This window comes from Podarcis melisellensis (genome assembly GCF_964234715.1).
Source record: "Podarcis melisellensis genome assembly, chromosome: 1".
Classification (NCBI taxonomy): Eukaryota; Metazoa; Chordata; class Lepidosauria; order Squamata; family Lacertidae; genus Podarcis; species Podarcis melisellensis.
The window spans coordinates 125,456,709-125,469,757 of NC_138528.1; the positions used below are offsets into that span (position 1 = coordinate 125,456,709).

The following is a 13,049-nucleotide window of genomic DNA, read 5'->3' on the forward strand; positions in this document are numbered from 1 at the left end:
TAAATAAATACATAAATAATAAAGTGAATAATGAATAAAATAAATAGAATAATAGGAATAATAGAAAAATACAATAATAATAATAATAATAATAATAAAACAACTATTATTATTGAATATGACAGAGCACTACTACTACTATGAAATATAATAAATAAATAATAAATAGTATAGAAATGGTAATAAGATTATAATAATATAATAATAAATAATAACAATAAAGAATAAAGAATAAATAAATTAACAAACAAAAAAGTGAATAATGAATAAAATAATTAGAATATTAGGAATTATAGAAAAATATAACAACAACAACAACAACAACAGCTATTATTATTGAATATGACGTGCCTCTTCTCAGAAATATTGGAAAGCATGCTCCCATTCTATAACGGAGAGCAAGAAGCGGGGGGGGGGTTGAGGGCAATGGCAAAGACTCTGCCAGGAGCCAAGATGGCTGCCGAGGCTTCCTTTTTTCCCCTCCCCACCCCCACCCCCTCCGCCACAATGTCATCTCCGCGCGCCTTCGCCAGAAGGGCGGACGTGGTTGCGTCGCGGGGCGGGGCGGAAGGAGGCAGCGCTGGAATGTGGGCGGGGCGTCGGGGCGGCCGATGTGGCTTCCCATTTGCCAGCAGGAGCAGCAGCAGCCGCAAACGCCGCCGCCTCCTCCTCGTTCTCCTCCTGCTGAGCCGCCTCAGCTTCTTCCCCCGAGCTGGGCTGAGTCCGCGGCCAGCGAAGGCGCCTCTTCTCCGGGGTCCGAGGAGCGTCCCGCGTCCCCGGTGAGCGAGGAGCCCCTGTGGGGCGGCGGGGAGGGGAGAGCCGCCTGGCTATGGGGCTGGAGGAGGGCGAGGTATGGGGGGAAGGAAACAGGGAAGTGGGGAGGGCAAATGCAATGAGAATAATCATATTTTATCTCTCCTGAAACTATAATTTATTTCTCCTGAAACTACAGCACGGGGATTAGGGATGGTGTGCCCTGGAAGAAGGGTGGGGTTGCGGGGCGATGAGAAATTATCATTATTATCATCATCATTAAATTATTCATTATTATTATTTATTTATTCATTAAAAAAATTATTTGTGCTTTTCAGGTTTGTGCATTTCACTAGTTTTACAATCCTTTTAACATTTCGGAACTCGACTTCCCTCCCCCTCTTTCTGCGGTTCCTTCAATTTATTTGTAATATCTTCTGCATATTATTCCAAATGAACTGAAGTTGCTCACTTGTTAATCTACTTTAAATAAATACTCTTGTCAAACTGCAGGTTATCACAACAATCCTGCCAACGTTTTTATCTGTTTACAATTTATCTGTAAATATTCAGTAAACCCATTTTCATTCTTTTATAAAAAGTTTGCTATCTTGATTTCTTATTTTTCCAATAAACCCATTTCCATTCTTTTATAAAAAGTTTGCTATCTTGATTTCTTATTTTTCCGGAAGTTTCGCCATTTCTGCGTATTCCGTACGTTTTGGTATCCATTCTTCCTTTGCTGGGACTTCTTATTCTGTCCATTTTGGGGCAAGTAACATTCTTGCCGCTGTAGTAGCATACATGAATAAGTTTCTATACAGTTTAGGTAGTTCTGTCTCTATAATTCCCAAAAGAATTTATTCATTGTTGTTGTTGTTGTTGCATCATTGTATTGTACTGGGTTGAGGGAGAGGCATCCAGTAAAAGGGGCAGACAAGTGACGTTAGGAAAACAACTGTGTGTGAATTAGAGAAAGGGTGGGGGGAAAGAACCATCAGAAACAAGGTTTGAGGAGAGATGATCTGTGTTTAATTTTGGATCATTATTTAAAAAAATATATATCTTAAGTAGAGCGCAGTTGGCACTTTAGCCTACGACAACTTTATCAGTCTACCCACCCCACCCCCAAATTCCCCGGAAGTCGTCCGTTTTTCATCACCCTTTGAAAATGGTTAGGGTTTTTATAATTTCTAAGCTAGGGGGAACATTTGGAAACTGGGTATGTGAGAGGAGGGGAAAACCTGGAGACGTTGTGTTATTGTGAAGAGGGTTTTTCTGCTCAGCGATGCCCTTATTCTAATTTCCGCATTCTTACGGAAGCAAAAGCAAGGAAATGAGTGTCTGAGCACTTTAAATTTTAAATTTAAATAAATGATGTGAATTGTAGAAAATACTCAACATAGTGGGTACTTTTAATAAATAAATAAATAACCCAGTCTTTATTTGTCAGCTGATCTGTCAACATTGCTTTGCTGTTTGGTACACTGAAAAATATATTTTCTACCATGCAGTTTGTCACTGAGGGGGATGATGAAGACTTGAGGTCAACAACATCTTACTGAGATTTCATCATTCAGAAACAACAAGAGCAGTTCCTGGGATCTCCTTCAGCACCCGTAATATGGAATTATAACATTTCCTTTCTGACATCGTCTCACATCCTGCACGTTCCAGCCAGCACAATTTTACTTTCAGAGGTTAATTCCAAAGTGCCATCGATGAAAAGGAGAGGGCTGATTGTCACCCTTAGCCGATTTAACTGTGCAAGAGTATTGGAGAAACTTGTTTTCCCCGTCCTTGATTGGATTGACGAATTAAAGCGAACATTTTGAATTGAAAGTGAGCATGATAGGATCTTGAGCGTATGGTACTTCACGACTGAGGAAGGCGAACGATGGCGTCCAGAGAGAGGCTGTATGAACTTTGGATGCTCTATTGCAATAAGGTAACTTCTTTTTAAAAAATAAATAAAACTTGGGTGATGCATTAGTTGAAGCAGTTTTGTTGAAGCCAAATGGCTAACAGTGCAGTCTTAATCACGTCTGCTCAAAAGTAAGTCATCTTGAATGCATTGGGAATAGGAGTGCAGCCTTAGACTGTTTTTTTATTGGAATCCTGACATGCTGGTACAGTTGACCAGAATGGCCACAGTTATGTGCTCCTATAGGACAGGTATGACAAACTTTTGAATCTCCAGGAGTTGCTGAACTACAACTCCCATCATTACTGGCCATTGGTCATGCAAGCTGGGGCTGATGAGAATTGTAGTTCAACAGCATCTGGCTGGTCAAAGGTTCCCCATACCTAACCTAATCTGTTATATCTAAAACTTTAAATATTTGTTTCCTGGCCTTCTTTCCACGGAACCAAGACTGGATGCAGTCTTCCACTTGAGTGTATGCTCATTATGCAAGGAGTTTGCCAAACTTGGGCTTGTGCAAACTTGATGGTGATGCTGAAGATGGGCTACAGAAACGAGATGTTTACACCACCACAACAATTTGCTGGATAATCATAATTATTCTCATTAGGCTCCGGTATTATTTCTTGTTCCTTTCATCTGAATTCTGCTTGGGTTAGGGTGGCGCTTTCTTCAGCAGTTTCATTGTGCAAAAGCACTTGGCATTTTTGTTTGCGTGTCCATTGTTTTGTTGCAAAGAAGAACATGCAAAAATGTTCCTCTGAGCCATAAGATTTGGAGTTAAGGAATTTGCCTTTAGTCCGCTGCCTAAGCTGGTGAGATTTTGAAACACAAACGTCCTATTGTTTAGAAGCTCAATATGACCGTGCAGATTGAGCTTTGTTTTGAAGTGAGCAGATACTTGGTGGCAGAATGAAAAATAACACAAATGTGCAACGGAACATTTTCAAGTGGGACCTAAACTTTTATGAAGTTAGTACTGTTTTCTAACCATTCCTACCTAACAGTAAAGGGACCCCTGACCATTAGGTCCAGTCGCGAACGACTCTGGGGTTGCGGCGCTCATCTCGCTTTATTGGCCAAGGGAGCTGGTGTACAGCTTCCGGGTCATGTGGCCAGCATGTCTAAGCCGCTTCTGGCGAACCAGAGCAGCGCACGGAAGCGCCGTTTATCTTCCCGCCAGAGCAGTACCTATTTATCTACTTGCATTTTGACGTGCTTTCGAACTGCTAGGTGGGCAGGAGCAGGGACCAAGCAACAGGATCTCGCCCCGTCGCGGGGATTCGAACTGCCGACCTTCTGATTGGCAAGTCCTAGGCTTAGTGGCTTAACCCACAGCGCCACCCGTGTCCCAGTCTACCTAACAGTACAAACCACCTAAACCTTCCAGATGCTCTTAATATCTTTTGCCTCTGAACGCTTCCTCCAAGCTAACTACAGGAAGCCCTCAACTTACGGACATTTACCTTTTGTGCATTCAGCTTTTACATGCATGGCCATTTAAGAATAAAAAGGGGACAAGGGTCAGGGAAAAATGACTTTGGCAATCCCACCCGCCATTGAACCCAATGGATTTTGACTATACGGGACTTTGGCATTAGGTGGAAGCCCTGGAACGCAACCGCTGCGTAATGTTTACTGTATTGTGCACACGTGAGAGGAGAGAGATGGTAATGTGTGTTGCTGGGTCGAAACGGGTTACAATTTTATGGAAATAATATCTGGAAAAGTTGGCGGAGACTTGCTTCTTGTAGCACTGAGCCCAGCTGCTAGGTGGCATGTTTGGGTATTTTAACTTGTCCTCTACGAAGCACTTTTCTTCTCTGATCAGCTGTGAAGGTCGTTGGGGGAGCTTGGGCCAGTCACTGTTTCGTAGCCTAACCTGTCTCACACGGTTGTTGCGAGGACAAAATGGGGAGGGGGTAAAACCATGGATTCCCCTTTGAGCTCCTTAGAGCAAAGGTGGGACATAAATCAAATGTATTAGTTGAGAAACGTTCGGTCCGGGGGTCAAGTGCAACCCCAGGAGCCTCTCTGGAGGAGTGGAAGAACCTCACGCCTGGAGGCCAAAACAGACACTATTCTACCTACCAAAGTAAATGTTTATATTCCTTGTTCCACCCATAGCTGTCAAGCGTCCCCTATTTGGCGGGACAGTCCCTTATCCCAGCGCCATGTCCCGCTGCTGTCCCTTATTGATGATGTCCCTTAAATTTTCCGGGTTTCAAAGGAAGCAGCTCCTCTCCCTCCCTCCCTGCCGGCCAGGGAGGAGGGAGGCTCCAACTGTGTTGCTTGGCTGCGTTGCTCACCCAATAAGGAGTCTAAGAACGACTGGGGGGTGGAGCTTGCATGCCTTGTGCCGATCAAATTGGCCGCGTTGCCTGGGGACTCGCCTTTGCTCAGCACTTCCCAGTGGAGAGGTGATGGTGGTTTTCCTTGCTGTATCCCCTTTGCCGGGTTGCTGCGCTGTGGGAACCACCGCTTGAGGCTTCGTTTGGCTGCTGGTTGACTAAAATCCCTTCTTTTGGCTGCTGATCCCTTATTTTCAAATGTTTAAGTTTACAGCTATGGTTCCACCCATTGTGGCTTCTGTGGCCCCAGGGAGGTGGCCCAGAGAAGAGTGGATTCCTGGCTGCTTAAAGTCTTGCCACCGTGCTTTAGAGATACGGTGTGAATGTGACCTAGGCAGCAAAACATGTCCCTGAAAGAAGGTACATTATGGGAATGGTTAAAATGAGAACCACCCCATCTGATATTGCCCGTTGCAAGGGCCCGCTTGAATCTTGACATCCTAATGCATAAAGATTCTCCTTTTTTCAGCAGTTATGCCTGAAGGTGACACTTTCAGTCAGTTCTCTCCATGCTGACTCAAAAGTAGGTTCCACTCCCAACAATTCAGTGTGACTTACATCCTAGGAAGCATGTTGAGAATGGTAGCCTGGATATGTGCTTACGAGTGCTGAAGGACTGGAAATTCTGTTGTATCAAATCTAGCAAAACTTCTTATAATCTAGGAGCAAACAGTCTGAAAAATGCTAGGGGATGCAGGAATCACAAATGACTTATGGGTTGTGAAAGTAGGTTAAGATGACATCTTTTATTGGACCAACAGCTGTTGGTGAGAATGCTGAAGCTTTTGAGTTTAAAAGCCTATCAGGCAAAAACTACTGCTCTTTAATGCTTTAATCTATGAGTATGCTTTGAAGCTGTTTGCCGCACAAAATGCAGCACCGAATCAGGTTTTGAGCTACCAGAGGGGAATATATATCAGTACTGTTTTCGTTTCTCTGCTGTCCTATTTGTGAGTTGAGTGACTCAGAATTCTGGTGATCATCTTGGAGTGACTGCAAAAGTCAACCTTACGGGATTCACCTTATTTGACTGAAAAGGAGCAGAGATAGTCTTATCCACGTGAAATGATTTCGTCTTTCATTTGCTGAAACTGTTTTCTTTAAACCCACAAATTAAAATGTAACGGTGAATGAATAAAATGTCTACTAAATTGTTTTATTTGCGTCAGTATTTAGATGACCTATTAATTTCACTTGAAATTGTGTAGTCTTGCTTATGGGGATTACAAGGCTGGAATTGTTACATAATAAGCTGTGCCAGTATGCCAGGGGCTACTTAGGAATATAGCTCTGCCACTTCTAGAGAAAAAAGAGTGTGGAAATATTTGAATTGGTCAAACAATTTCCTTCTGACTTTACTTTTTAATGAGAGACAAGACAGAGACCAATGGCACGTGGTTTGACTTGACACAATAAATCGTGTTATGCATACATTTTTTAAAAATGCCACGTATAATAATACCATCTGCTTTTTTTGTGCTGAAAAAAGTACTCTGGGCAGAAAGCAGCAGTAAAACTCAAGAAAGCCAAGTGAAAAGCAATAACCGCTCAAGCTAAAATGGAGCCTCAATCCTGTTTCCAGCAGAGATTGAAGATCCCCGTAAAATAGTCTCGCGGTGACAAACTTTGGGTACGATTCAACAAGCAGCGAGTCCTGTTTTGTTCCCAGTGGGAGGAATTCTGAGCAGGTGCTTGCCTCTCTGCTGAAATCAATAGCACGTAAAAGGGCTTCGCTGTGGCTGGAGCAGGCCCATTTTTTTTGGATCAGTATGCCAAATTGAAATATGTGGGCTTCTTGCTTTGATACCGAGTTAATGACTGCATAACGCATGAAGCACTTCTGCCACTTTAGGGCACTTGTTCAGATGTCTGTTTTGACTTTATTGCATTCCTGTCAAGACGTCCGCAGAGGAAAAGTTTCATCCATTGAGTAAATGCCCTATGTGGAGGGGGGGGGGAAACCTGGCAGAAGTTCCTTTGTTTGCTAACACATGCTCATCTTCTGCCACTTAAGATTAGAAAAAAACTTTTCTGGCTATTGAAGGGAAGATTAGCTGCACTCATTATAGAGACAAATGCAGGTTGGATTGGCACTGAAACAGCAGGAAAATATCCAAGCTCTGTAAATTGTTCTTTGCGTGGCAGGAAGAAGATAGAATTTGGGGGTCATGTTTTTTGTTTTAAAAAGGCATTGGACCTACTGAGATGATCTTGCTGGCTACATGTAGTGGAGGAGCTTGATCGTGGCTTCTTGTCCAGATATGTGCTTTCCATGGTTGAAGAGATCCTGCATGGAAAATCCATCATGTATAGATTTAAGTCACTTACTGAATCTGTCCATACTGTTCTGTGTTGCTGGACTCCGTCTTCTGTCAGCCCCATTCAGCATAGATTGCAATGGCCATTGGTGATGGGTGCTGCAGTCTACAAAGATGTGGACAGTTTAGCCAGCCCTTTGATAAATGGCGGATTGTTTGTCCGTAAGTCAAATGTGGAACAGTTGTCACAACCTGGAGACAGTGTTAGAAACTGAGATATGAAAGCTAGGAGCTTAAATGGCACCTTAAACCTAGGCCATGGGCGCAACAATGCCATGTCTAGTCTCGCTTATTAAAAACAACAAAAATACAGAGCTGAAAATAAATGAACTGCAGCTAAAATATTACGTTAATTTTTCACATGCTCTAGTCCGTGGGTAGGCAAACTAAGGCCTGGGGGCCGGATCCAGCCCAATCGCCTTCTAAATCCGGCCCACGGACGGTCCGGGAAGCAGTGTGTTTTTACATGAGTAGAATGTGTGCTTTTATTTAAAATGCATCTCTGGGTTATTTGTGGGGCATAGGAATTCGTTCATTTCCCCCCCAAAAAATATAGTTTGGCTCCCCACAAGGTCTGAGGGACAGTGGACCGGCCCCCTGCTGAAAAGGTTTGCTGACCCCTGCTCTAGTCCTTCCCCTGCCCACCCCCCTAATGTTATTAAGAGGGTCTCTTCTGCATCTTCAGAGAGTAGCTAGAAGTGGGGAGGCAGAAAAAGCTCCTCCTTTCCTTCCACTCTGCAGTTTTAATCTGAAATCTTCGGCGCAGGATTGCACCCAGAGCTCAGAAACCGCTCGCGCTCATGAAATTCCCTGTCGCAAAATGCGCCTAGGACAATGGGAGTTTTGAACACTGCCTGGAGATGGACATGTACCCCCAGTGGGAGAGGTCACAATCCTGTCTGCCCGCCGACCCGGAAGGTAATATGACTTAATATAATATAATATAATATAATATAATATAATATAATATAATATAATATAATACGTTTGGAAAAACAGCCTATGGAATTGTTGAATATCGGGGCAGAACATTTGGCGAGAAAGCGAGGAGAAGTAATTGAACTGGTTATTTTTTCAAGTATATTAATGAAAGATGGATAGAAGCCTACATTCACCAGACAGGTGGACTTTCCACTTCCCAAGCCCACTGATTCACTAGCTTAAATATTCCGCCACTTTGACAGGGTAATGTCAGAGTCTTAGGATCTAGTTGTGGCTATATAGACAGCTGTCACGTCAGGGATGCCCTCGGGTCAAATTCTGCTTTGGGGCTTTGAAAACTAAAGGTCACTTTGGCAAAACAACAACTTGAAGTAAGTGCAAAACGATGAAGACCCTGTGTTTATAGTCACTTGTATAATCTGGCGGCGGTTATGGAGAAATGTTTTACCCAAATGTTTAACAAACTAAGTTCTGCCCAAACAGGTTTTTCATTCACCTGACCTATTGCGTTTCTTCTTCGTGAAACACAATAAGCCTTTTTTTGGGGGGGGGGGGACGGACGGACGACACCATTATTACAGTGGTACCTCTAGTTAAGTACTTAATTCGTTCCGGAGGTCTGTTCTTAACCTGAAATTGCTCTTAACCTGAAGCACCACTTTAGCTAATGGAGCCTCCTGCTGCTGTCGTGCCGCTGGAGCACAATTTCTGTTCTTATCCTGAAGCAAAGTTCTTAACCTGAAGCACTATTTCTGGGTTAGCGGAGTCTGTAACCTGAAGCGTATGTAACCTGAGGTATCACTGTACTTCTACTTATTAAAAAATCGAGTCAGTCTGTGGTTTGAAAGCAGTAATTTTACTCTTCAGTGGTGAAAATGCTCTGCTTCCATGACTTTTACTTTTAAAAGTGCTAAAAGCTGAAATGGGAAAAAAGTGGTACGTTTCTCTGGGTTTGGAACACCTTTCAGAGAGAGGTTCCTCTGCCACAGCAACAGTGCAGAACCTGCAGCCCACGGTCAGAATCAGGCCTGCTAGGCCTCTCCATTTGGCCTGTGAGGCTGTTTGGGCCAAGCCATGTGCCGTTGTCCTGCTCCTAACATTGCAGGTAAAGGCAGTGGCGTAGCGTGGGTTATCAGCACCCGGGGCAAGGCAAGTAATTTGTGCCCCCTAACCCGTGGATTTGCGCCCCCTAACCCTAACCTCCAGATGTTGCGCCCGGCCCCCCCTGCACCCCCCCACGCTACGCCACTGGGTAAAGGTGGAGCTCCCATGATGTTTGCAGGCCCTGCCAGTCAATTGATCTGCAAAGTACGGTGCCTTTTGGTTTCTGCAGGCAAAGGAAAACGGGTCACTCAATTTACTGTGATTGTCAGGTGACTGACATGTGCACCTGCCTGCCAATCAAAGTTGGCCTGTGCGGGTGTTGGGAGATAAGAACAGGTCTACTTATCTCCCAACACCCTGCCTTAGAGCCAAAACTTCCTGTCCTTGGGAAACCAACAGGCCAAGTGGAAATGGAGGCGAGGATCATTTGCCGCTCGATACGGGCAGGCTGGGTTTTCTTCGTCATAAAGAAAGCAATTCGAATGTGTCCTCTCAACTTCTAAAGTGGAGGTACAGTATGACTTGAAACCTAGTTCAGTTCTTGGACATGGAGCAGTTTTCTTCCGATGCAGCTATTAAAGCAGCAACTGGGTGGTCGTGGACCTAGGATGCTGCGGTTGCAAGATTCCTACATTGAGTAGAACTGGGTAACAAATGTGATGCTCTCCCAGATGTTGTTGGACTACAGCTCTTGCCAATCGGAAGGTTGGCGGTTCGAATCCTCGTGACAGGGTGAGCTCCCGTTGCTCTGTTCCAGCACCTGCCGACCTAGCAGTTCGAAAGCACGCCAGTGCAAGTAGATAAATAGGTACCTCTGTGGCGGGAAGGTGAACGGCGTTTCCGTGCGCTCTGGTTTCCGTCAAGGTGTCCTGTTGCGTCAGAAGCGGTTTAGTCGTGCTGGCCACATGACCTGGAAAGCTGTCTGTGGACAAACGCCGGCTCCGTCAACCGGAAAACGAGATGAGCGCCGCAACCCCATAGCTGCCTTTGACTGGACTTAACCGTCGAGGGGTCCTTTACCTTTTATCTCTTTTACAGCTCATCAGCCTCAGCCATCATGGCCAGTTCATGGATGATGGCAGTTTCAGGAGGGCCCTATGTTGGCTGTCTCTGGAGTAGAAGGTTGGATTTGATGATCTCCAGGGTCTCTTCTGACTCTAAAATTCTGTCATCCTAGGGAGTATAGCAGTTGTGAGAAGAACTGAATACTTGAGTTATTTGTCCTGTCTTTGAGGACAGTGTTGTGTGCTGATCTCTTGCAAGAAAATACATTTATTGTTTTAGCCATTACAAAAATATTATTAAAAAAATACAGAACTCTTCCTGCAGTCATATTTTATGTACATATCAAAACATACATATCTGGATTTACTTTTTACTGCTGTTGTTTCCCAGGGCTGATTCCCCAGAGTGGCTGGGGAAACTCAGCCAGATGGGCGGGGTATAAATAATAAATTATTATTATTATTATTGTTATTGTTATTGTTATTGTTATTATTATTATTCAGAAGCCCATAGTACTAGGTAGAAGCACAGAGATTTGGACAAAACCACCATAGCTTATGCCCTTACAAAAATGTTTTATTTGGCTATTTGCATTTCTTCTCCTGCAGGGCCTAATTACTCCAAACCATCCATTACTGATTAGAATATACTTAAAATAGGTTGAAACATTTCCGCCTAAGCAGCTTGAAACAATTGGGCACTTGAGTGAGTAGACAATACTGGTACTTCAGTAATGATGGGTTTGTGATCTAAGCAATTAAGACTCCAGGAATAATTTACTTCAACATATTATGCTTCAGGGAATTGGAAAGAGAGAGAAAATAACAGATTAAAGCTAATACATTCATGGGACAAAGAGTGACCCCTCTTTGAATTCTGTGGTTTTACCTATCAGGACACAATAGCTATCATTTGTTGCTTAAAGGTAAAGGGACCCCTGACCATTAGGTCCAGTCGTAGCCAACTCTGGGGTTGCGGCACTCATCTCGCTTTATTGGCCGAGGGAGCCGGCGTACAGCTTCTGGGTCATGTGGCCAGCATGACTAAGCCGCTTCTGGCAAACCAGAGCAGTTCATGGAAACGCCGTTTACCTTACCGCTGGAGTGGTACCTATTTATCTACTTGCACTTCGCGCTTTTGAACTGCTAGGTGGGCAGGAGCAGGGACTGAGCAACAGGAGCTCACCCTGTCGCGGGGATTCGAACCGCCAACCTTCTGATTGGCAAGTCCTAGGCTCTGTGGTTTAACCCACAGCACCACCCGCGTCCCTTTGTTGCTTAGCTTGTCTTAAAATTAGGTAAATACAACCTCAGATGAACAACAACACATGACACATTACACAGTAGTAGGGACTTTTACTGTTTAAGACCTGATTTTGGAATATCTTTTTTCAGCAAATTGCTAAGTGCTAATGAATGTTCATGACAGGTGGCTGTTGAAACTAAATTGCAGCCGAATCCTAGGAGTTTGTGAAATTGAGTGGTCAGAACAGAACAGCCATTACTGCAGTCACGACCAGGCATTATTGCAATAAATGCCCTTTGGCATACACTCCATTTTTAATTCAGTGGTGCATTTCAAATGAGTGCACTGCGGACAATTTAAACAAGGAACATCTTTTGTTCAAGCGTTCAGCTTGGACAACAAGTATCCTGGCTTTCTATCAGTTGTTAAACGGACTGCCTGAAATATTTTGGGCCCAAAATAAATTTCAAAGCAAAGTCCTCCCAAAGCAACTTTCGTCAAAGCCGTAATACCAATTCCATCACAATATAATGGATGCTTCAGCTGAGATTCCTTCATTGCATGGGGTTGGACTAGATGAACCTTGGGGTCCCTTTCAACTCTACAATTCTATGATTATTTATAAAAAAACAACATTAAAATTCACACTAGCAGAACAGCAGAGGTTAGAACATGAAATGGTAAAAAGCAGTTTGAAATAAAAGGAGTCTTTGGTTTCATTGAAAAGCCAATAGAGCTGAAATCATATGTTGCCTCTCTAGGGAGGGAATTCAAAGAGCATAGGGCCACTACTGAAAAGGCCCCTTTTCCTGTGCCCTTAGGACATACCCAGTCTGCCCTTATAGCTGTTCGTTTATGACAAGGGATGCAAGTTGGGTTTGTTTAATCTGGGGATTTGACACTTCCCCATGGAGTTTCTTAAAAGTTTAGTCATGCTATGCAGTCGGTTAAAATTCTTTTATTTGTATATAAAGAAGTACCGTATTTTTCGCTCCATAGGGCGCACCGGACCATAGGGTGCACCTAGTTTTTAGGGGGGGAAATAAAGAAATAAAATTATTTCCCCCCCCCAGCCCCAAAGAGCAAAGAAGCTAAGACAGCCAGCGGGATCCATCCCACTGGCTGTCTTGGCTTCTTCTTTAGCCATGTGCAACATCTCCAGCCGGGAGAGGTTGCACGCGGCTTCGTTTTTAGCCACGGGGCTGGGGTGGGGGAAACCCGAGCTTCCCCCAACACCAGCCCCCAAAACAGGTCCAGGAGAGGCAGCGAGATTGCGCGCAACCTTGCCGCCACTCCCGGGGCTTGCGGGGCTGGGGACGGTTGCTTCCCCCGACTCCAGCCCCCAAAACAGGCTATCCGCAAGCCTTCGGAGTGCGGCGGGAACTCCCACTGGGCTTAGAAGGCTTG

General features: G+C 44.2%; 1 protein-coding gene across 4 annotated transcripts in view; it reads left to right on the forward strand.

The window, feature by feature from the left end:
• The first annotated feature begins 616 nt into the window (after positions 1-616).
• NBEAL1 (neurobeachin like 1) overlaps positions 617-13,049 on the forward strand; it is a 139,618-nt gene continuing 127,185 nt past the window's right edge. For 3 of the 4 annotated variants that reach the window (XR_014163085.1, XM_081889447.1, XM_081889449.1), the window contains exons 1-2: positions 617-779; positions 2,268-2,701. Coding sequence is in view for 3 of the 4 variants with exons in the window: in XM_081889447.1 (XP_081745573.1) it covers positions 2,651-2,701 (51 nt within the window). In the remaining variant the exon portion in view is untranslated. Of the gene's footprint in view, positions 780-2,206; positions 2,702-13,049 lie in introns of all 4 variants that reach the window. The other variant, XM_081889448.1, reaches the window with a different exon arrangement.